Source organism: Hyla sarda, chromosome 4 (genome assembly GCF_029499605.1).
Source record: "Hyla sarda isolate aHylSar1 chromosome 4, aHylSar1.hap1, whole genome shotgun sequence".
NCBI classification, from domain to species: domain Eukaryota; kingdom Metazoa; phylum Chordata; class Amphibia; order Anura; family Hylidae; genus Hyla; species Hyla sarda.
The window spans coordinates 330,354,585-330,377,555 of NC_079192.1; the positions used below are offsets into that span (position 1 = coordinate 330,354,585).

General features: G+C 44.3%; 1 protein-coding gene and 1 long non-coding RNA gene across 2 annotated transcripts in view; one reads left to right on the forward strand and one right to left on the reverse strand.

Annotated features, from left to right (window-relative positions):
- Positions 1-7,499, forward strand: part of LOC130369617 (uncharacterized) — a 21,461-nt gene extending 13,962 nt beyond the window's left edge. The window contains exons 3-4 of the long non-coding RNA XR_008892840.1: positions 6,157-6,333; positions 7,376-7,499. This is a non-coding gene — a long non-coding RNA (uncharacterized LOC130369617). The remainder of the gene's footprint in view (positions 1-6,156; positions 6,334-7,375) is intronic.
- LOC130369616 (interferon regulatory factor 1-like) lies at positions 2,307-19,087 on the reverse strand. The gene is made up of 10 exons (XM_056575055.1): positions 18,908-19,087; positions 9,856-9,946; positions 9,647-9,746; positions 7,277-7,453; positions 6,898-6,947; positions 6,187-6,319; positions 5,327-5,446; positions 4,686-4,723; positions 4,449-4,572; positions 2,307-3,735 (listed from the first exon to the last, which is right to left on the reverse strand). Exons 2-10 carry the CDS (start codon positions 9,940-9,942, stop codon positions 3,644-3,646), a joined length of 921 nt encoding a protein of 306 aa, XP_056431030.1. The 5' UTR covers positions 9,943-9,946; positions 18,908-19,087; the 3' UTR covers positions 2,307-3,643.
- Between the last annotated feature and the right edge of the window lie 3,884 nt (positions 19,088-22,971).

Consider the following 22,971-nt stretch of genomic DNA (forward strand, 5'->3'; position numbering starts at 1 on the left):
GAAGTTGTCTATCAACATTTCCTGACACACAAAATTCATTGTAAATCTCTCTGTGTGACATTTTTTATTCCATCTTAAAATAATGCAACTTTGTAACAAGCATTGGTGTAAAATTTCCTATTGCAAATAATTCCTGTAGTTTAGTATCTACTGTTTCTATGCAGACCTTTGTGTTTTCAAAGTAACAGACAAGAAAACCTATGCAGTCTGATCCTGCAGCGATACCTACTTGCACGGGTATCTTTTTGCCAATCTACTACTGCCCAGTGGAGTGCCAATGGCCTTTGAAGCTCCACACACCAGTAATGGTGATCTCCTCAAGGAGAACTCTTTACCTAGTCGACAGACCTCTCACCTACCAAGCAAGAACACCCTACTCTGTACTAAGGAGGGATAACAAACCCAGAAACAGTGCTGTCTGCAGATGGGTACTCTCTAGCTTGGCATTGAATCCTGCAGTTGGAGTGAAAAAACTGATGTTTAGAGAAAACTAACTGAAAGGTGGTGTCGTGAGCTGCTGTACATATTCTCTCTACTAGCTAGTAGGAGAAAGATAGAATTAAAAAGGACTTCAAGATCAGACAACACAGAGTTTGTATGTTGTCTGTTACCTTGGAAACATACTGGTCTGTACATGAACTGTAGACACAAAACAATAGGAATAATTAGCAAAGTTGTGTTATTTTTAATTTTATATGCACCTGAGAAATAAATATAGAATAGCAACATCAGCAACAGAGTACACTCGGCACTGCTAAAGTATGGCCATGTATGGCTGAGAACTGGATGATCCACACATGTACTCCCAATCCTGGATAAGGCAGCCTAGGGTGCACAACTGATACAGCCAATTCAGAAATATCTATAGATACAGTTCATAAGAAAGAACGATCAGGGCACTCACCACTGCTGCAGAAGTATATTTTATTCACGATCCAGGTGACACAAAAATAGGAGCGGGACAAACGAACAAGCAGGGGTGCTTCTGGGGCGATAGTGCCGTTTCACACAATCTTGCGATTCGACTGGCCCACACCTCATCACGTCTTACAGGTAGGTATAAATAACCCCTGACCCAGTTGCCAAGGTAACAGTTAACAATCAAGCTCCAAAACAAAGCAACTGAAGAACACATTAAAACATACCTTAAAAACATTAGAGCAGTTCTTGCTGTATTGTATCTACGTTTCGTGGATGATTTCTTTGTCATTTGGGACATACCGAGGCTGAGTTTGGCAAGTTCTTAAATAATGACAATCAGGTGAACATGCGGTTTACGTCCCAGTGGAAGGAGATCATCTAGAATTTCTTGATGTCCAGATTGATGTATTTGACAATAAGATTATTACATCAGGCTTTAGAAAAAAATATAACAAAGAATGATCTCTGTCATTGAGTCGTCCCATCCTGCACAAGTTAAACAAAGTATTCCCTATAGTCAATTGTTAAGAATAAAAAGAATCAACAATGATGTCCTAAGGTATGAGACATGATGACGTGTGGGCCAGTCAAAGCGCAGGATTGCGGGAAACGGCACTGTTGCCCCAGAAGCACCCCTGCATGTACGTTTGTCTGTCCCGCTCCTGTTTTTTGTGTCACCTGGATCGTGAATAAAATATACTTCTGCAGCAGTGGTGAGTGCCCTGATCGTTCTTTCTTATGAACTGTATCTATAAATAAGGAATAACATTTCAAACTTTAAAGGGTACCTCTCATCAAAAAAACTTTTGATATATTATAGATTAATGTATGCAGAATAACTTTACAATTGCATGTTATTAAAAAAATATGCTTCTTTCTATTTAATTTTCCACTTTGAAGAAATGACCACTAGGGGTCTCCCTACCAGTCCTGGCAGCAAGCATTTCAGACTCATGCTGGAGTCCTAAACACTACAAGCTGCCAGTCTGCTTTGTTCACAAAGGAGAACACTCAGAGCTGCCAGCCTGCTTTGTTCACAGCCTGTTTGGCTGTGAACAAAGCAGACTGGCAGCTCTGAGTGTTTAGGACTCCATCATGAGTCAGAAATGCTTGCTGACAGGACTGATCGGGAAAAATACAATAGAAAGAAGCATATTTTTCATTAACATGCTATTGGAAAGTTATTCAACATTCATTAATCTAAAATATATCAAAAGTTTATTTGATGAGAGGTACCCTTTAAAACCACTATGGGGACGTGAAAAAGAGGGAAGTGAAAAATATTCTTCACAGTGTAAAAGTCATTTGCGGTCCAAAGACAACAATGAAGGCTTTATAAAACTCTAGATAAACCCTAGAAAAAAATATATGTAACAAAATATAGATTTATAGTGTAAATAAACATTTATTACATCAAACATTTTGACAAAATACATATTTACATATACACAGCTGCTTTATTTACAAAGCTACATGGTCTTCAGTGGTAGACTCTCCTACTTTGCTTAGCATAAGGAAATAAAGGAGCATATCCACCCATGATAAATTCATACTGGTAACATTACCAAAAGTGTTGAATATAATCCAAGAATAAATTCTAGAACATTAACATTGCCTTTTTGGAATAAAACAATTTTTAGTCAATAGATAATATATACAGAATAAAACAATCCACTTTACATAAACAAACAGCCGAGTTTCGGCACAACTGTTTCCTGTTCACTACTACATGGGAAATGTCCAGAATTCACTGACACAGAGATCCTATTTTATAGGACCTGCACATTAGGGCACAACACTTTAAATAATAATTCTTAATCATTTTTTTATGAATTTAAAAAAAATGCCTGTCTCTAATTCTAAACTGAATTTCCCCATTTTCTTTAGCAGCATGTGACAATGTCGGCTCAATGGTTTCACAGCATTTATAAGTAATGCATAGGCCAGCATGCTTTCAATGTCAACTCAATGGGAATCCTGGAACTAGATGTGTACACAGTGTGGCTTTAGTTTATCTCTATACAGTGTATTCATAAATTGTGATATTATAATAAACTTTTTACGTTATATTTCAGCTTATGATTTAGGAAGTCTTACTACGTAACTTCTATCTAGCAGAAATAATGCTGTTTAGCTATGATTGTACTGTGTAACAGAGTTCCGCCTATAGGAATCCCCTCAATCATAATCCATTCTTTCATCTTCACCGGATTCTGTACATTTCCCCCTGAGAGACAATAACACAAGGAATCCTTTGCCTACTACATGGCTAAGTGCTGGAAAGTGAGCAATCCCTCTCAGGACAAGTTGTGACTACAATCTTTGATGGCAGATATGAATTTAGATACATAGCAGTTTTCATGCTGGCTATGAAGTGAACATTTCATTCATAAAATAGTGACATTGTAGTTGCTACTTCAGTTCACAGTATTGTCTACCGCAAAGACACAAAGCCAGGACAAATGTAGTGAAATGCTGCTTTCTAGCAATGAATATTTGAGTCAAGTGCAACTTCAATTCCATTCTTGACGACATTCTCCAAACAAAAGTCTGCGTCCATTGGCACTTCTAGGCTTCTGCAGCCGCAGTTGTGGCTCGTATTCCGCCCTGATTCAATCTTCCTGATGACAGAACGATGTCTAATGTTCATTTGTGTAGGCAAAATACACCTAAACATCTGGATTGCATTGCAGTTTCTGTTGGCGCCTTATAATGCTCATGATCAGCAAGTGATGGCCGACGTCAATTCATGTAAACTAAAATCACATCTAGGCTTCATTTCTGTAGTGACCCGGACACTGTTGGTGACAATCTCTAAAAAAAAATTGGAAAAGAGAAAGAAATAATGTTACGCTCATAAAAACTAAAATGAACACATTTTTATATTGCTAGTCCAATCCTTCATGCATGCCTCCTCGCTCCCCCACACCTCTTAGCCCTAAATAATTGATGTATAGGGTTTGGCTTCTAGCAATAAGCCTTGTACGTAAGTCATGCATTTAGGCTTAGAAGGAAAACATGATTTAATAACTATGCAAACAGCCATCAGCTAAACGACAGAAATTTCTGCTATATATCTGTCATAGTCAAATATAGCAATTGTCTGATTTGGTCATTCCTTCTCTTGTTGCAGGCTACCTAAGGGACAATTTGATTTTAGGAGTGCACACCCATATACAATAAAGCTATAAAATAGTGAGACATCTTCAAAACATGTGGTCTAGGTACTCTAAGGGGCTATTCACACGGCAGAATTTCCGCTTGCGAAATTCTGCCTCAAATTAAAGCCCATAGACTTCTATGGGATTCCGCACTCCCATTCATACTTCTAAATTTCTGCTAGCGCATCACTCTGTATGTTTTCTACAGTATGCAGCAGGATGCATATCCTGTTGCATCATGCTGCCATTGACTTCTATGTTACAAGAAAAAAAAAAAAAAAAAACATTTTTAGTACTCTTGTTCAAAAAAACAAACAAGAAAGCACTTTGAATGCAGTAATACATAATATAATAAGGAGAACATACCTGACAATCTATAGCTGTCATATAATGAGCACTCTTGTAGTAAAGAATTCTGCGTTCCGAATTCATTGGTGTAATATCCTTTGCCATCTACGTTTGTCTGTTGCCAAACTATAGGTTCTAAAAGCTGTCAGAAAACAGTAACACATAAATCAATGGCAGGGAATATAAAAACATTAAAAACAAAAACGTTCTGACATTTGCAGCGTGTGAACTGCCTGTATAATAAACATCTCTTACCTTGTAAAGCTCTTCAGCGGTGGTTTCTTCATCATCAGCTGCAGAAAAAAAAGCAAAAGCCACCATATTAATACTTCAGAATACTACTTTACTGCTGTTCTAACTCATAAGCAGGTAAAATATAGATATAAATTGGGTTTAAACTTTAAAGGGGTACTCCGCCCCCAGTCATCTTATCCCCTATCCAAAAGATAGGGGATAAGATGTCTGATGGCTAGGGTCCCGCAACTGGGGACCCCTGCGATCTCAGCTGCGGCACCCCAGACATCCGGTGCACAGAGCGAGCTTTGCTTTGTGCCAGATGACTGGTGATGCCGGCGGAGGCTTGTGACGTCACATTCACGCCTCGCTTGTGACGTCATGGTCACACCCCCTCAATGCAAGTCTATGGGAGGGGGCGTGACGGCCGTCACGCCCCCTCCCATAGACTTGCATTGAGGGGGCGTGGCTGTGACTTTAAAAGTGGGATGTGGCTTCACAAGCCTCCGGCGCTGCCCTCGATGCTGGGGTGCAGTAGGACCCCCGCTATCAGACATCTTATCCTCCATCCTTTGCCTAGGGGATAAGATGTCTAGGGCGGCGTACCCCTTTAAGAGCCACAATCAATCTAATCACTAGAGGAAAACTAGCTTATGAATTACCTTCAGAGCCCATGGGGGACACCTGCAGAGGGTACATATCATTTGTGCTGTCAGGCAAGGGAACATCGACTGGGTCTTCCCATTCAGACATACTACTTGACACTTCACATTCGTTCATGGCTGCACAAAACATCAAAATGAATTATATTGCATCTAGAAATGTACACAAATTATCTACAGATATAACAATTCTATTTACTATTCTATTCAGGCTTAATAATATCGGTTTCCAGGAAAGTTAGGCTACTACTATTACAAAATCCCACCCAGCTTTTCCAGGCTCTTTAATGGCAGACATTAAAATGGGCACTGTCACATAAAAAATTAAAACATTTGACATTGGGTTTAAAGGGGTACTTTGGTGAAAACATTTTTTTTTTTTTTATCAATTGGTGCCAGAAAGTTAAACAGATTTGTAAATTACTTCTATAAAAAAAAAAAATCTTAATCCTTCCAGTACATATCAGCTGCTGTATGCTCCACAGGAAGTTGAGTAGTTCTTTTGAGTCTGATCACAGTGCTCTCTGCTGACACCTCTGTCCAAGTCCGGAACTGTCCAGAGTAGGAACAAATCACCATAGCAAACCTCTCCTGCACTGGACAGTTCCTGACATGGACAGAGATGTCAGCAGAGAGCACTGTGGTCAGACAGAAAAGAACTTTACAATCTACAAATCTGTTTAACTTTCTGGAGCCAGTTGATTGTTTTCTACCGGAATACCCCTTTAAGATCACTGGATAAGTAGTACCTTTTATACATGCTTTAATAGACTGTTATGAATGTACATTAAACTGTATTAATGAATGCTGGTGGTATGTATTTATCATAGGTAAGAACAAACAAGTGACTTCAAAGCTACCTAAGATTTCTGTGTTTGTGATGTCGATTTCCGGTGCTGAATAATAATTTGCCGTGTAGCTGTTGTGGTCGTCTGGGAGTTGACAGTTCTTCACAGCTTCTTCCAACTCTGAATCTATAGATGAGCTGTCCGTCTGCAAAAGAACAAGTAAGTCTATTTTACTTACAAGTTTTTTTTTGTTTTGTTTTTTTGTGTATTGTGCAAGCATTTATGCAGGCTGCAGGTTTTTTTTTTTTTTTTCAATTGATTTTTATTGAAAATTTAACAGGTTAGGGTGCTTTCACACTACGATTGTAGTGTATGGTTGCTGGATCCGGTTGGGAGGGGCGAAAACCGTCCGCTCCCGTATCCCAGCCGGAACCAACCCGAACCCCATTCATTTCAACGAGCAACGAGCCGACCGGCGTCAAACGCTGACTCCGGTTGTCTCATTTTTCCCTGTATACAGTTTCTGACCGGACCTAAAACAGTGGTATACCACGGTTCTAGGTCAGGTCAGAAAACCGTATTCGGGGAAAAATGAGACAACCGGAGTCAGCGTTTGACTCCGGTCGGCTCATTGAAATGAATGGGGTTCGGGCCGGATGCGGCTGGGATACGGGAGCGGACGGTCTTCGCTCCTCCCAACCGGATCCAGCAACCGTACACTACAATGGTAGTGTGAAAGCACCCTAAGTCAGGCTATCTTTTAGCATAATGTAGGGTTTGTACCTGTTTCTTTGGTCTGTTCTTGGAATCCTTCAAGGACTTTGTTTTGCGTTCTGCAAAGAAAACACAACGCGTATAGTTCCCAAAGATAGAGTAGAAGACATCGTATAAAATACCAGTGCTGGCAAAAAGTGGAGCAGTTGCCCATAGCAACCAACCAAATAACTTCCATCATTTTCTAAACTGTGCTACTATGAAAGCAGGTTACTTTAGATATTGGTTGTTATGGGAAAACCATATAAACTACATAATAAACAAATTTATGAAAATAACTAATTACCCTCCCCAAATTGCATTACTTTTTTTTTGCATAAGACTAATATTTAGAAAAACAACTCATAACGGTAGGTACACTATAACATTTTCTATTTGACAGTATTACCTTTTTTATCTGTCTTTACTTGAGCGGGCAGCATCCTGTAGACTCTAATGGCACTTGAGCCTTTATGTATACTTTTATCCTTCACTTCTTTTATATCAGGAAGAGAATTCATGGCACAGCGGAAGTTTGCTTTCCAAGTTTTTGGATCGGGTTCCTTCTCGCCAACTTTGAACTTTCCTGCAGGAATGAATAACAAATACTTCAAATGGCTGAATAAATACTTTTAAAGCAAGTATAGTCTACTTTTACATATTTTTTTGACTTGGCAATGGGCATGCCCACTGCATTGATAATTGTGTCTATTGGGCACCGGGGGGGGGCACTAAATGTCCCAATAAGTCGCTGTCTTCATACTTTTCCAGATGGTAATTTATAACATGCCTCGGTGACACCTTAGACTATATGTAAGTAGAAGTATCCGTCCACAAGGTAGTGACACCAGTCCAAATGCTAGATTTAAAGGAGTTATCCCAATATCCAAAGAATAGGGGATAAGATGTCTGATCGCGGAGGACCCCAGCGATCTCCGTGCCGGCAGCGCCTGGAACATAGAAGCTTGGAGCTTTCCTGTTCGTGACGCCACACCACGCCCCCTCCATTCATGTCTATGGGAGGAGGCGTGACGGCTACTACGTAGCCGTCATGTCTCCTCCCATAGACATGAATGGAGGGGCCTTGGCGGCTGTAGTTGCCAGTCATCCGCCACGGAGTGGAGTTCGCTCTGTGCACGGATGACCGGGGTACCGCACCGGAGATCAGCGGCGGGACCCCCCACGATCAGACATCTTATCCCCTGTCCTTTGGATAAGATGTTTTTTGCCAGAGTACCCCTTTAATTTGGATAAGGGAAGCAAGCACTGCATTCATTCTCTACGGAGCCTCCAAAGACAGTGGCTCTATAAGTTTGGATGACAACTTATCACTGGTATTGGGATCAATAGGAGTCCTAGCCGTTGGCCACTATCCTCTGGATAGGGGATAACTTTGGATCTTGAGATAACTCCTTTGTCATCTGGTCACTGATAGCCAGCTCTCACCACATGAAAGAACAAATATACGACTGACCAAATAAGATAACATCAAAGATGATCATAATCCTACGCAACGCTGAAAGAATTACTTATTAGAACCCTGGGGTACTCCAGTGGAAAAAACTATTTTTTTTTTTTTCACTTCAACTGGCTCCAGAAAGTTAAACAGATTTGTAAATTACTTCTATTAAAAAAATCTCAATCCTTCCAGTACTTATCATCTGTTGTATACTACAGAGGAAGCTGAGTTGTTCTTTTCTGTCTGACCATAGTGGCACTCTGCTGACACCTCTGTCCATGTCAGGAACTGTCCAGAGTAGGAGCAAATCCCCATAGCAAATCTCTCCTGCTCTGGACAGCTCCTGACATGTACAGAGGAACTGTGGTCAGACTGGAAAGAAATTCAAACAGAAAAGAACTTCCTATGTAGTTTACAGCAGCTGATAAGTAGTGGAAGGATTAAGATTTTTTAACAGAAGTAATTTACAAATCTGTATAATTTAATGGCAACAGTTCATTTAAAAAAAAAAAAATAGTTTTCCACTGGAGTACCCCTTTAAGAAGCTTTCCTAAAATAATATCCAATCCATCTAGTCATATAAGATGTTAAAAAGTCATTGCGATCTGAATGGATTTTTTTCACTGTTTAAGACCAAGTATCGAGCCTTGTTTCTGTAACTTAACATGACCTCTGTTCTACTGCCAGATCAATCATCTAACAAAATAGTGAGTCTAGTCTGTTTACATAGAGATTCAAAGTATTGCGTAACAGCAATAAAATCGGGACTTCATCCAGGCGCTTCCCCTCAGATGTAAAGATCACGGAACCACCGGTTGGTTATAACGTGGTTCATTTATTGGGTGCAACATAAAAAGTTTCGAGTCCTTAGATGAACTCTTCATCAGGCATCATGCCTGATGAAGAGTTCATCCAAGGACTCGAAACTTTTTATGTTGCACCCAATAAATAAACCATGTTATAACCAACCGGTGGTTCCGTGATCTTTACATCTGAGGGGAAGCGCCTGGATGAAGTCCCGATTTTATTGCTGTTACGCAATACTTTAAATCTCTACTACTATTTTTGGGTCCGACATCTGTCACCCAAAAGGGACTCTGGAGCAGCTGACCTCTTCGACTAAGCGAGTCTACATGCCTGCAGAGGTGTTGTGCTCTTAGCACAACCCTTTCTGGTAAGCCTGAATTTACCTTTTTGGGGCCAATTTAAGGTTAACAATACTGCACTAGGAGCGCACCTGTCTTTTTTCTTTCTCCTCTCTAGTCTGTTTACATGACCTTATACTACTAGAGCAATGTACGTCTGTAATCCCAGACCTACCAGTATGCATAGCCCAACTGCGGAAAAGGCAGGCATCTTTTTCAATATCCCAGCCATGACGGGCAGCGTGCTTCCAGGGGATCTGGAAAACCCCCTCTTTCTGCAAGAATCAGAAGTCAGATTAAGATTGTAGCCAAAGCAAATTGCAAAGAAACATACTGTAAAGAACATAAGTGCACAAAAGCGCGTGCAGCGAATAGGTAGGCTACCTCGTCTATCCACGAAAGACCAGGGATTTTCTTGGACGCTATTTGCATTTCCAGCCAAGGTCTCATCCTTAAACGTGTCACAGGCATTTTACTGTGGAAACACAATGTCGGGGTCAGAACTATGTTTTCCAATATGATACGATTTCTACAATAATAACTGCTATATATGTCGCACCCACCCGCCACATGTATGTGGATCAACTGCATCAAATACCCCTTTAGGGTGCGGATTTGTTTTTAAACTCCCAGCGTGTTTCCCATAGAGAGTTTGAATGGAGGTAGGCTCACCATGGGCTGTCTGCAGCAGATTTTCGTCAGAGGAATTTTCACTGTGGAAAATCCGTCGCAGACCCTATTGACTTCAACCTACAATGGTCTTTTCTGGACCATTGTAACTTGAAACCAGACTCAACATACAATGCCACTGACAGTCCAGATCTGTGAAACGTGTCAATGGCTGGAAGAACTGACCAATCAGAATGGATATTCACTGGTAAAACCCCTGTATTACTGAAGTGCATGCACTGACTGGCTGTCTGGTAGCGCCCCCTACAGTACAGGGAGGTACTACATGTTCTGTGCTACTCTTTACCTGTACCAGGGGTAGCTGCTCCAGGTGGAGGTAGCTCCATTCTACTTTTTTTAGGATTGCGTGTACTGTACAGGACCCTGAAGAAGCTCCTGTCCTCTACATAGACAGTGATTACAGCTCCCAGCAGATCTTTATTACTTTTATATGTAAGGATTTGCTTTATCTGTATTAGTTATCTACTTATTTTTCTTTAATCCTCACTTTTTCCTATTTTTGGATGACATTTTGGTGGCTTCAGAACCAATTACCAGGTTTCCATAGAGTTATGGTCTCAACATACAATGGTCGTCCTGGAACCAATGAATATTGCAACTTGAGGGACCACTGTATATATATATATATATATATATATATATATATATATATATATATATATATATATATATATATATATACACACACACACACACACACTACAACGGACATGACTTTACATTCCAATTCTGATCCAATGTCCATGCTCTCCCGTACGAGCAGTTCCTGCTGTAAACTAGGACTGAAGCTTGAAGCTTGTTTGGTTATAACCCAAAGTTCAAGGCAGTGATGTGTCTATTTATAGAGTCCTATCCAATCCCCAGCTCTGTAATATGAGATTACTACAACTATAAAGCCCGGCCTGACAGATTTTATCCAGGAAACCAGATCAATTCTGCACGCGATGCTCTCAGCTCCGCCTAGTATCTGTTTCCTTAAAGGACTCCGACTTGTGAGTGTGACTTTTTTTTTTTTGCCGCCAGAAAGCACCTAACACCACTTCAGGGTCCTTACTGACTTCCTATTAGTTCACTGACACAATACAGCGGTGGTCTCCAAACCGTGGCCCTCCAGATGTTGCAAGACTGTACGGACAAACCTTTTAACAGATCTTAAATCTAAATTCTCCCACTCTGAAATAAAACACTGACACTCATGAACCTTTTAAGTGGGCTGGGTGGTGGTCACAGCTCGTTTATTTAAATATATGTAACTCTGTTAAATAAATATAACACTGCATAGCAGTAACCATGAAAAACCAACTTCTTATTGCCGAAGTACTGCTTCAGCCGAAGCAGTATGCCCCACTGTCTCCACAGCGTGCATGTGCTGCCTTCGGCACCTCAAATCTCCCCAAAATAAACCTCCTTTACGCCAGCTGTGACTTACAAAATCACACAAAGTATATTGAAATTGATCATCAAAAAGGAAATATATATACATTTTTTTTTTTTTTTTTTTTTTTTTATATATAAAAGGGGTAACAAAAAACTGAACGTCCCACAACAGGACGCCCAGTTGAACAAACAAAACAAACAGGAAAGCAAAAACCAGGGAGGGAGGGCGGGACCTTGGATGCTGGAACACAAGAGGGAGAGCTGCTTGCAGGACACCCAGTAAATACCCCTGGGCGTACCCCTTTGGAAAACCCCTCCCCAAGGTACTGGAGTGGGAGGGTTGCTATTTCTTCCTGCTTCTTAACCCTTTCGTCCCCACAGTCAGGGCTACCTATGCCTATTCGGCCAGGTAACCTACAGACTGTACGGACAAACCTTTTAACAGATCTTAAATCTAAATTCTCCCACTCTGAAATAAAACACTGACACTCATGAACCTTTTAAGTGGGCTGGGTGGTGGTCACAGCTCGTTTATTTAAATATATGTAACTCTGTTAAATAAATATAACACTGCATAGCAGTAACCATGAAAAACCAACTTCTTATTGCCGAAGTACTGCTTCAGCCGAAGCAGTATGCCCCACTGTCTCCACAGCGTGCATGTGCTGCCTTCGGCACCTCAAATCTCCCCAAAATAAACCTCCTTTACGCCACTGAAGGAGCCCGTGTACTCCTACACGGAGCTCCGACCCCCACTCAATACAAAAAGGGCTTGTTCAACGCCATCTTGAAGACCAGAAAGGAAGATGTCCAGCCCAATATCGTTGAGGTGGACACCATCGCTTATCATAAACCTCCTATTATCCCCTTCCAGCTCCCTGTGCCTGACCACCACACCGCCCTTGGACCGAACAAACCTCGCCATCCTGGAATTAACTAAACGGCGAGACCGCTCAATGGCCTCTGCATCCCTGGCACCCTGCCATTTTACCCGTGGAACAATCTCCGACCACACCAGAACCATCTCGGAGAAAAATCCACCGAGCCGTTCCACATCCGCTTTCATAATGGTTATCAACTCGGGGACCCTGGTGAAACACAGGTCGTTACCACCCGCGTGGACAACCAAAACAACTCCCGATCTCAGCCTACCGGACAGGTCCACCGTCTCCGAGAGCACTTGAGGCCATCTCATACCCGGAATCCCCCTCCATTGGGCATCGACTTGATGGAAACCCAACGATCTCCCTCCAGGCCGGCAGGCCGCTCGCTGTGCCGCCCGATGAACATAGGAGTGGCCCAAGAACACCACCGTAGCAACCGGAGGAACTAAAAGGAAAAACAGGTTAAAGCAACAATTCAGGGCGCACGTAACCAGCATAGCAATCCGAGCGCCAACGCCCAATACGCTGAATATCAGACACGGACAATCCTGCCCTGGACGCCTCCGTAGCCGCCCCAATCCGAAAGGAATGCGTTCCGAATTCGGAAGGGGGGGCCCCCGCGTATTGCAGACACCGCTTGAACAGCGACTGAAATTGAAAACGGGACAAAGCCGAACCATCAGCATGAGAGAAAAATTGTCTGCCAGAAACACGAATCAACAAATAGGCGGAAACCGCCCGCACCGGGCAGGCCGGGCCATCAACCGACTGAAGGCGAACCCAAGCTCCCGTTCCCGCCTGATCGGTTTTCGACCGCCGAATACGCAGCTGCAAAACACCGTTGGAGCAAACCACATCCTCAAAAAGCAAACCACCAGAACCCTGCTTAGAGGAAGGAACCAACTCCCCCACCCGCAGAGCACCAAAAAACGCAACACAAAAAGCAGCGGAGTATAAGGCAGATTCAAAAGGGGAACAACAGCAACTGACCGAGGCCTGTACTAGCGAGACAAGCAAAGTATAGGAAACAGGACGCCGCTGTTCCCTGCGGACATGAGTACGCTGCCATCCCTTCAGCGATTGCTGAATCAAAAAACGTTTTGTAACATCTTCCCACCCCAGTAAGCGAAAATAAAAACTGACCCCCGCCAGCCTGCGCCGCGCCACTAAAGCAGAAAAATGTGAAGCGCGCAATGACAATAAGTAGTCCACAGTTACCTCCAATCTCGAATCAGAACACCCAGACACATTTCGCCCATACACCAAAAGACACCACTCCTTCCACGCCTTACCATGTCCCGACCACGTAGAGGCCGCCATCGATGATTCCAGTAGTGGCATCAATCTCCTGTCACTAGGCCCCAGACCAAAGGCGGGCACGCTCGACCCTCCAGCTCTGCCGTCGGGCACAACCTCCTGAAGTCCTGGAACTGAAATCGAGACAAAGAATCAGCAATAACATTATCAACACCCGGGACATGCCGAGCCCGGAACCAAATATTGCATTCCAAACAACGGAGAACCAAGTGACGTAAAAGCGACAAGACAGGAAGAGAAGAGGAAGACAAGCCATTAATACAATGCACCACACTTGCGTTGTCCGTCCAAAAGCAAACCCTTTGATTACTGAAACGACCACTCCACAGCTCAACAGCCACAACGATAGGAAAAAGTTCCAATAACGCCAAGTTCCGGCACCAACCCCTCTCTTCCCAATCCGGCGGCCACGCCTCCGCGCACCACTCACCAGCAAAAAAGGCACCAAAACCAACCGATCCTGCAGCATCCGTGAAAAGCTGCAGTTCACCGCTGCAGACCTCCTCCGCCTGCCAACAGGTATGGCCATTATAACACCGCAGAAACTCCCGCCACACCAACAAATCAGATCTCAGACACCGAGAGATGCGGATCCGGTGACCAGGTAGGGCAACTCCCCTGGTCGCTAAAGATAAACGCCTAGAAAAAACCCTACCCATCGGCATTACCCGACAGGCAAAAACCAAATGCCCCAAGAGCACCTGCATCTGCCGAAGAGTGACTTTCTTCGCCTCACAAAAACACTCAACCCATTGTAACATAATCTCCAACTTAGTAGAAGGCAAACGAAAAACCATAGCCACCGAATCAATCTCAATACCCAAAAAAGACATTACTGTGGACGGACCTTCCGTCTTGTCTGCAGACAGCGGAACACCAAAACGCTGCATCAAAAAACGAAAAGTACTTAACAGGAAACCACATCTGGGGGAACCCGCAGGGGCAACGAACAAAAAGTCGTCCAGATAGTGAATCACCGATGAACAGCCCGTCTCAAAACGTACTACCCACTCCAAAAACGTACTAAACATTTCGAAGTAGTGACATGAGATAGAACAACCCATGGGCAAACAGACATCATAATAGAAATCACCATCCATACGACAACCCAACAAATGAAAACACTCCGGATGTACCGGGAGCAGGCGAAAAGCCGATTCAATATCGGACTTCGCCATTAAGGCTGCAGGCCCCGCTCCTCGCACTAGAGCCACTGCCCTGTCAAAAGACACGTAGGAAACCGAGGAATCCTCCTTCGGAATCCCATCATTTACAGATGTACCCTTCGGGTAGGACAAATGATGGATAAGTCGGAATTTTCCAGCCTCCTTCTTTGGCACCACACCCAACGGGGAAACTCTAAACATAGGCAGCGGAGGGTGGCGGTACGGGCCCATAAAGCGCCCTAGGGCCACCTCCTTTCCAATTTTTTCACTCAACACATCCGGGCGTTCCCTGGCAGATTTCAAATTGTCGGGGTACTCCCCAGCATCAGAACCCAAAACAAAGGGGATAAAAAACCCCTGGGAAAAACCATCCCTCAAAACTAGGGCGCACTCCTTATTGGGGTACCGCTCTAACCACGGGGACATCGCGGACACGTTCACCGGCGTCCTTCCCCTCACCGGCAGCTGCGGGACGCCCCGGGAGCTTCGGGGCCCGTGGACAACGCGTTGCAGCGTGGCCACCTCCGCAAGCGGAGCATTCGTGCTTGTATTTGCACAGGTTAAGGAACTTACAGTGTCCTTCGTTAAATAGCCAGCATGCGCCGGGACGCCGCACGGCCACTGACCCTGGTGTCCCCGCTGGGCCAGCGGCCCCAGACTGAAAGGGGGTTCCCTTCTGGGCCATCATCAAGCGCAACCAAACATCAGTTGCCTTAACTCCCCAACCAACCTCGGGCGTCAAGGCCAGGCGACGACGAAATTCTTCGTCATAACGCCACCAGGCCGAACCCCCATGAGACTTGTAGGCATTATACACCGAGTCCATATATATAAAAAGCTCCGAACAACGTTCAGGATGCTTTTCACCCATTATACAACCCAAAACAGCAAAAGCCTGAACCCAATTTCCCATAGTCTTAGCTACTTTTGGCCTAGCTGGAAAAGACTTTTCAGGCTGAGGCCTACGCTCCTTATCAATGGTGTGCTGGTCCACCGACACCAACGACCAGATATCAACATACTGGTTCCCCCAAATCTTTTCTTTCACAGCCAACTCAACATGCGATCCAAGGGGACTGACACCACAAAAGAATGACTCCTTATGTACCCCCGCCCGTACCGGGGAAACCTTCCTAACCACGGGAGCAGGACTAGCCTGTGAACCCTCCAACCTAGCCAAAACCGCTTTAAGAGTAGGCAAAAGATCAGAACCCGCATCACCCCAAACCCCAGCAAAGTTGAACTCACCCGTCTGCGCAGGAACAACAGTCGGAGAAGATGAAGGTCCACACTGAGGAACCGGAGCAGGGTCCACACGCTCCGCGGGTGCAGGTGTATCTACAGCCCCCTGTCGGTCAGCTCCATTTGAAGACCTCCGAGCAGGCTTGGACCTGTGTCGCCTGCCCGAACGCCTACGAGACCTCCTGTCCGGGCTAACGGAACTCCAGGAACTCTCCCCCGAGGAGGAGGGCGAACGCCAGCGGGATGAACGGGACCTGCGGGACCTGTCCCTGTTCCTGGACTCCCGGCGACAACGTCTCCTACACCCATGATGCGACACAGCAGTTCTGCTTCTGCGCGATCGGCCAGAACCCCGGGAGGACGATCGGGACCGACGCCCACGGGACCGACTCACAGACCCATAACCATCACGGTCACGCGGTGGCTGGCTGACTATAGGCGCCGGCAACTGTGCAGCAGCAACCACTGGGGGAGGGGGGGGGGGGAGGGAGGGGGTTATGCAAGGGGCTGGGGGCACTATGTGGCTGTGGAGCAGAGGTTAAAATTGTAGCCTGAGAGATAGGAGGCAGCAAACCCTGGCCCACTCCCACAACCTCTACAGCATCTTCAAATAAAGGCTCACTACCCACATCCATAGAATCTACTACAGCAGGCAGCAAAGGGGCATTTTCAGGGAGACTAGTATAGCTGCTGCCTGCAATTGGAACCACACTGGGACCCTGGAAAACAGGAGGGGTACCAGGCACCTCATCAGCTGAAGAGGATGCCTGCGAATTATGAGAGGCCTGTGCGCCCATTATCTGACCTGCCACTAAGGATCCGCGCTCAGCCCTAGCTGCAGCCGAGACAGCGCGCCGGGAAGTGCGGGGAGCCGAAACCGGAAGGGGCGGAGCTACCGCCCGACACTTCGCTGGGCCAATGCTGGCCGCGAAGGCCCTGGATCCCGGCGCCGTGCGCTCGGCCTCCCCAGCACGCCGGGCGCCGCTGGGAAGGTGAGGGGGACTGGGGCTAAGCCTGGAAGGGGGGCGCCTCTGTCTAAAAGTACGTCGGCCCCGCGGGGCCGCCGCCGGAGCCGGCAGTAAATCAACAGGGGCTGCAACAGGAACAGGGGAGCTAACAGGAGCCGGGGCACGCATCGCAGCAGCGTCCCCGAGCTCCGCTAAAATGCGGGGGATAAGTGAAGCATCAGCCAGCACCCGCTCCCGGAAACCACACCAAAACTGTTCGTCAGCCATCACAGGGGATGCTCTCACCTTGGATGCTGGAACACAAGAGGGAGAGCTGCTTGCAGGACACCCAGTAAATACCCCTGGGCGTACCCCTTTGGAAAACCCCTCCCCAAGGTACTGGAGTGGGAGGGTTGCTATTTCTTCCTGCTTCTTAACCCTTTCGTCCCCACAGTCAGGGCTACCTATGCCTATTCGGCCAGGTAACCTACAAACTACAACTCTCAGCATGCCCGGACAGCCAACGGCTGTCCGGGCATGCTGGGAGTTGTAGTTTTGCAACATCTGGAGGTCCGCGTTTTGGAGACTACTGTGCGTTTAATTCAAACAGATAACATTATTATACGTATACGTTCCCTAACCTGTGGCGCACTGGCTGTTGCACAACTACAACTCCCATCATGTACTGACGGTGGGATAATGGGAGTTGTAGTTTTGCAACAAGGTTGGGCGACTCTAGATGGTTGTCTGAATTTTATCTATATCTACATTATACTGTGCCATAATAATATATATTTTTTCTATTTGTTTCCGCAATATTTAGTATTACATAGTATTTAGTATTATCGTCATATATAGTAAGTATTTTACAGACCGAGCAGATCAGGACGTAACATCTACTTTCCGATAGTCTAGGCTGCACGTTCTGCCATAACAAGCATTTCCATGACCCAACCCCTATATGAACTTTACACTGTACAGCCCCTCATTAAACACTGTTAATGTTCCAGCAAGAGCACCACCGCCACCTGCAGGCTGCTCCCTCACATTGCAGCTCCACACCCCCCTTTATAATAGCTTTGTTTTTTTGACAGTGAACTTCCTTCTCATGCAGCGTGCATGGTATGCGGTCGCTGGCTGCACTATAGCATTTATATATATATATATATATATATATATATATATATATATACACACCTGCAGCGGATCTGACATGTATTTTAGACAGTCTGCACAAGTAAAGCATTTAATGCACTGAATATGGAGGAATTGCATTGCTCAGAATGAATGGGAATATCTAAATAGGGAGTCAAGCATGATACAATGATATGTATATATGCACATAATACTAAATATATATATATATATATATATATATATAAAAATATATATATATATACATATTTAAGATATATATATATATATGTTTATTTTTTTGTTTTTTCAAACACATATACATGTATATATATTTTTTTTATTATATATATATATATATGCATGTATATGTATGTTTGCAAAAACAAAAAAATAAACATTTATATATACATATATATTTATATATATATATATATAATATATAAAATATATGTGTACATAAATGTTTATTTTTTTTGTTTATATATATATATATATATATATATAAAATAAAATAAATATATATATATATATATATATATATATATATATACACACATATATATGTATATATAAATGTTTTTTTTTTGTTTTTTCATAGCTAAACTGTGCATGCACTTTAGAAAAGTTTCTCCAGCAGTCCTGATCCCATAGAAGTATATAGCAGTCAGCACATTACCTGATGAGAGGATTCCTCCTTGCACAGAACTGTACTGCAGAAGGGTGATCCGGGCAGAGCAGAGATCCAGCAGGTTTTCTTATATGGCCAACACTGGGATAAAGTCAGTGAAGAACTGTATGGGGAGAGCTGCGGGATCCCCAGGTATATTGTTGGGTGAGCCCGCCCTGAGATGACAGGGCGCCCCTATTGGCCGCCGGAGATGTCACAGCTCGGCATCATTTCGGGGAAATCAGGCTGTTTAGAAACTGAGCGACTACAGGGGAAGTCCCGAGCTTCCCGACCCCGCCCCGACAGCAGCGCGCGAGGCAATGGTGTTCAGGCTTCAGGCGCTAGGGGGAGCTGTGCACAATTCACTTAGACTCCAGCAAAGAGCAGATCACCTGCAGACTGAAATGCAATGTTTTCTTTTCTCTTTTTATACAGTACAGCCCTGTTTATATACTTGTGGGGTGTTGATCGCTATGAAGTTGTATGTTAAAGCGCTGCATCTGCACAGGAGCATAGAAATAATTATTTATTTATTTATTGTTACAGTTAGACTATACTATTGTTGCTCTGTGTCCACCTGCATTGTGCACGGTGTATTTTTACTGTGTTACAGGGGTATTCCAGGGAAAAACTTTTTTTTATATATATATATCAACTGGCTGCAGAAAGTTAAACAGATTTGTAAATGACTTCTATTAAAAAATCTTAATTCTTTCAGTACTTATGAGCTGCTGAAGTTGAGTTGTTCTTCTCTGTCTAAATCCTCTCTGATGACACGTGTCTCGGGAACCGCCCAGTTTAGAAGCAAATCCCCATAGCAAACCTCTTCTACTCTGTGCAGTTCCCGAGACAAGCAGAGATGTCAGCAGAGAGCACTGTTGCCAGACAGAAAACAACCACTCAACTTCAGCAGCTGATAATTTTTGAAAGGATTAAGATTTTTTAAAAGAAGTCGTTTACAAATCTGTTTAACTTTCTGGAGCCAGTTGATAGAAAAAAAAAAGTTTTTTCCTGGAATACCCCTTTAATTACTAATTAGACACGTTTGTTAGTAAATTTAAGCCTCTCCTCGAGTGTTACCATGCCTGTTTTTTTTGTGTGTGTGTAGCTTACGCCAAATATTGTGCCCGAAATGCGCCTTTTTCCATAGTAAAATAATCAAGGAGCGATACAATCCTCTAGCCACGCCCCCTTTTTTTAGGAGTAGAAGCTGAGTAGAAGAACATGTTTAAATAGTGTCTCACAAGTAGTGTACGGACGATACCAGTAAATGAAATTTACCTATCAGGCGTCAAACAGTGGGGACAAAAATGTGGCACATGCATAATAGTATACCCCTCACCACCCGCCCGCCGCACACATACACACAGTGTTTTGGACATTTTTTATTTATGTACTCAATGTAGAAGCGTCTGGTAATTTGTCATCAGTAGAATCTTACAGTCGTAATCTCATTGCTGTGAAAGTAAGTGCAAGGTCCTTTGTTCCTTTCAGGAATCAAATGGGATTGCAAACTGCATAGTAGAATTTGCTTAAAAAAAAAAAAAAAAGTGGGAAAAAAAGTGGGAAAAAATGTAAGGGTATGTTCACGCCACAGAAATTCTGCAGAAATGCGCTCAGGCATTCTGCTGTGTGAACCTTAACATTGGTGTGGATGAGTCTTTTGTGGACCAATTCACACTACGGAATTTCAGCGGCAGAAAACTCTGACTTTGAAAATAATCCCTGGAAAGAATGAACCTATTTATTCTTTCGGCTGAATTGCGCACACTGCGGCCACCAAAATCCTTCGGCAGTAGGACCGAGTGGACCTGCGCCGTCAATGATGACGGCGCAGGTCCACTCGGTCCTACTGCCGAAGGATTTTGGTGGCCGCCGCCAGATGGAATCTCAGAGCAGAATTCCTGATCAGAATTCCGTGAACAGAGATTCCTCAGTGTGAACATACTCTAAGGTTGAAAATAAAGACCAAAAAACTCAGTGGCCCTCATTTACTATTGGAAACCCGACATGTTTTGTCGGGTTGTGCGCCAGATTCTGTCGCAATGAGCCAGAAATTCTGTCTGCGCCAGATTTTGCGCCAGAATTGAAAAACCCCCGACTAACTCTCCATTTTGCTAAGAAAACCCGAAAAAGGGGCGTGGTCATCATGAAAAGGGGGCGTGATCTCTGAAAAGGGGCGTGTTGACGACATTTTCACAAAAACCCAACATATTTACTAAGGTTTCCACAGAAAATGCGATGGATTTGAGCTGAGGAAAACCCGACAGATCAGAACATGTGTAAAAAAAGGAAAATGTAGGGAAAGTGGAAAATGTAGGGAAACCTTAGTAAATACCGTGGAAAATAAATTGTAGGGAATTAAAACCCACAAAGAAACCTACACACCACTCTTAGTAAATCAGGGCCATTGTGTACATAGGCTTGAAGGGTCCCACCATACAATTGTTAACGCAGAGTTTAAAGGGTGCATTTAAAGACCTTTATAATTAAATACAATTCCGTACTCTTGCTTCTGAACTATCCTGGAATAATGAGGCCCTCTTTAAAAAAGGCCTATCCAGCAACATTAAAGATGTTCTGGCCGCACGAGAAATTCCTGCTAATCTACATGAACTCATTCATCTTGCCACTCGCATTGACATGCGTTTTTCCGAAAGGCGTCAGGAGCTCCGCCAGGATATGGACTTTGTTCGCACGAGGCGTTTTTTCTCCCCGCTCCTCTCTCCTCTGGTCCTCTGCAATCCGTTCCTGTGCCTCCCGCCGTGGAGGCTATGCAAGTTGACCGGTCTCGCCTGACACCTCAAGAGAGGAAACGACGCCGCATGGAGAATCTCTGCCTGTACTGTGCCGGTACCGAACACTTCCTGAAGGATTGTCCTATCCGTCCTCCCCGCCTGGAAAGACGCACGCTGACTCCGCACAAGGGTGAGACAGTCCTTGATGTCAACTCTGCTTCTCCACGTCTTACTGTGCCTGTGCGGATATCTGCATCTACCTTCTCCTTCTCTACTATGGCCTTCTTGGATTCCGGATCTGCAGGAAACTTTATTTTGGCCTCTCTCATCAACAGGTTCAACATCCCGGTAACCAGTCTCGCCAGACCCCTCTACATCAATTGTGTTAACAATGAAAGATTGGACTGTACCATACGTTACCGCACGGAGCCCCTCCTAATGTGCATCGGACCTCATCATGAAAAAATTGAGTTTTTGGTCCTCCCCAATTGCACTTCCGAAATTCTCCTTGGACTACCGTGGCTTCAACGCCATTCCCTAACCCTGGATTGGTCCACAGGGGAGATCAAGAGCTGGGGTACCTCTTGTTTCAAGGACTGCCTTAAACCGGTTCCCAGTACTCCCTGCCGTGACCCTGTGGTTCCCCCTGTAACCGGTCTCCCTAAGGCCTATATGGACTATGCTGACGTATTTTGCAAGAAACAAGCTGAGACTCTACCTCCTCACAGGCCTTATGACTGTCCTATTGACCTCCTCCCGGGCACTACTCCACCCCGGGGCAGAATTTATCCTCTGTCCGCCCCAGAGACTCTTGCTATGTCCGAGTACATCCAGGAAAATTTAAAAAAGGGGTTTATCCGCAAATCCTCCTCTCCTGCCGGAGCTGGATTTTTCTTTGTGTCCAAAAAAGATGGCTCCCTACGTCCTTGCATTGACTACCGCGGACTTAATAAAATCACGGTAAAGAACCGCTACCCTCTACCTCTTATCTCTGAACTCTTTGATCGCCTCCAAGGTGCCCACATCTTTACCAAACTGGACTTAAGAGGTGCTTATAATCTCATCCGCATCAGGGAGGGGGACGAATGGAAAACGGCATTTAACACTAGAGATGGACACTTTGAGTATCTGGTCATGCCCTTTGGCCTGTGCAACGCCCCTGCCGTCTTCCAAGACTTTGTTAATGAAATTTTTCGTGATCTCTTATATTCCTGTGTTGTTGTGTATCTGGACGATATTCTGATTTTTTCTGCCAACCTAGAAGAACACCGCCAGCATGTCCGCATGGTTCTTCAGAGACTTCGAGACAATCAACTCTATGCCAAAATGGAGAAA

What these genes read in the sequence shown, in the direction of transcription:
- LOC130369616 (XM_056575055.1), bottom strand. Translation starts at nt 9,942, where the DNA reads ATGCCTGTGACACGTTTAAGGATGAGACCTTGGCTGGAAATGCAAATA. An exon ending in AGAACAGACCAAAGAAACAG is followed by an intron (nt 6,320 to 6,897) that starts GTACAAACCCTA and finishes GTTCTTTTGCAG; the next exon opens with ACGGACAGCTCATCTATAGA. An exon ending in CACAAACACAGAAATCTTAG is followed by an intron (nt 5,447 to 6,186) that starts GTAGCTTTGAAG and finishes TGTTTTGTGCAG; the next exon opens with CCATGAACGAATGTGAAGTG.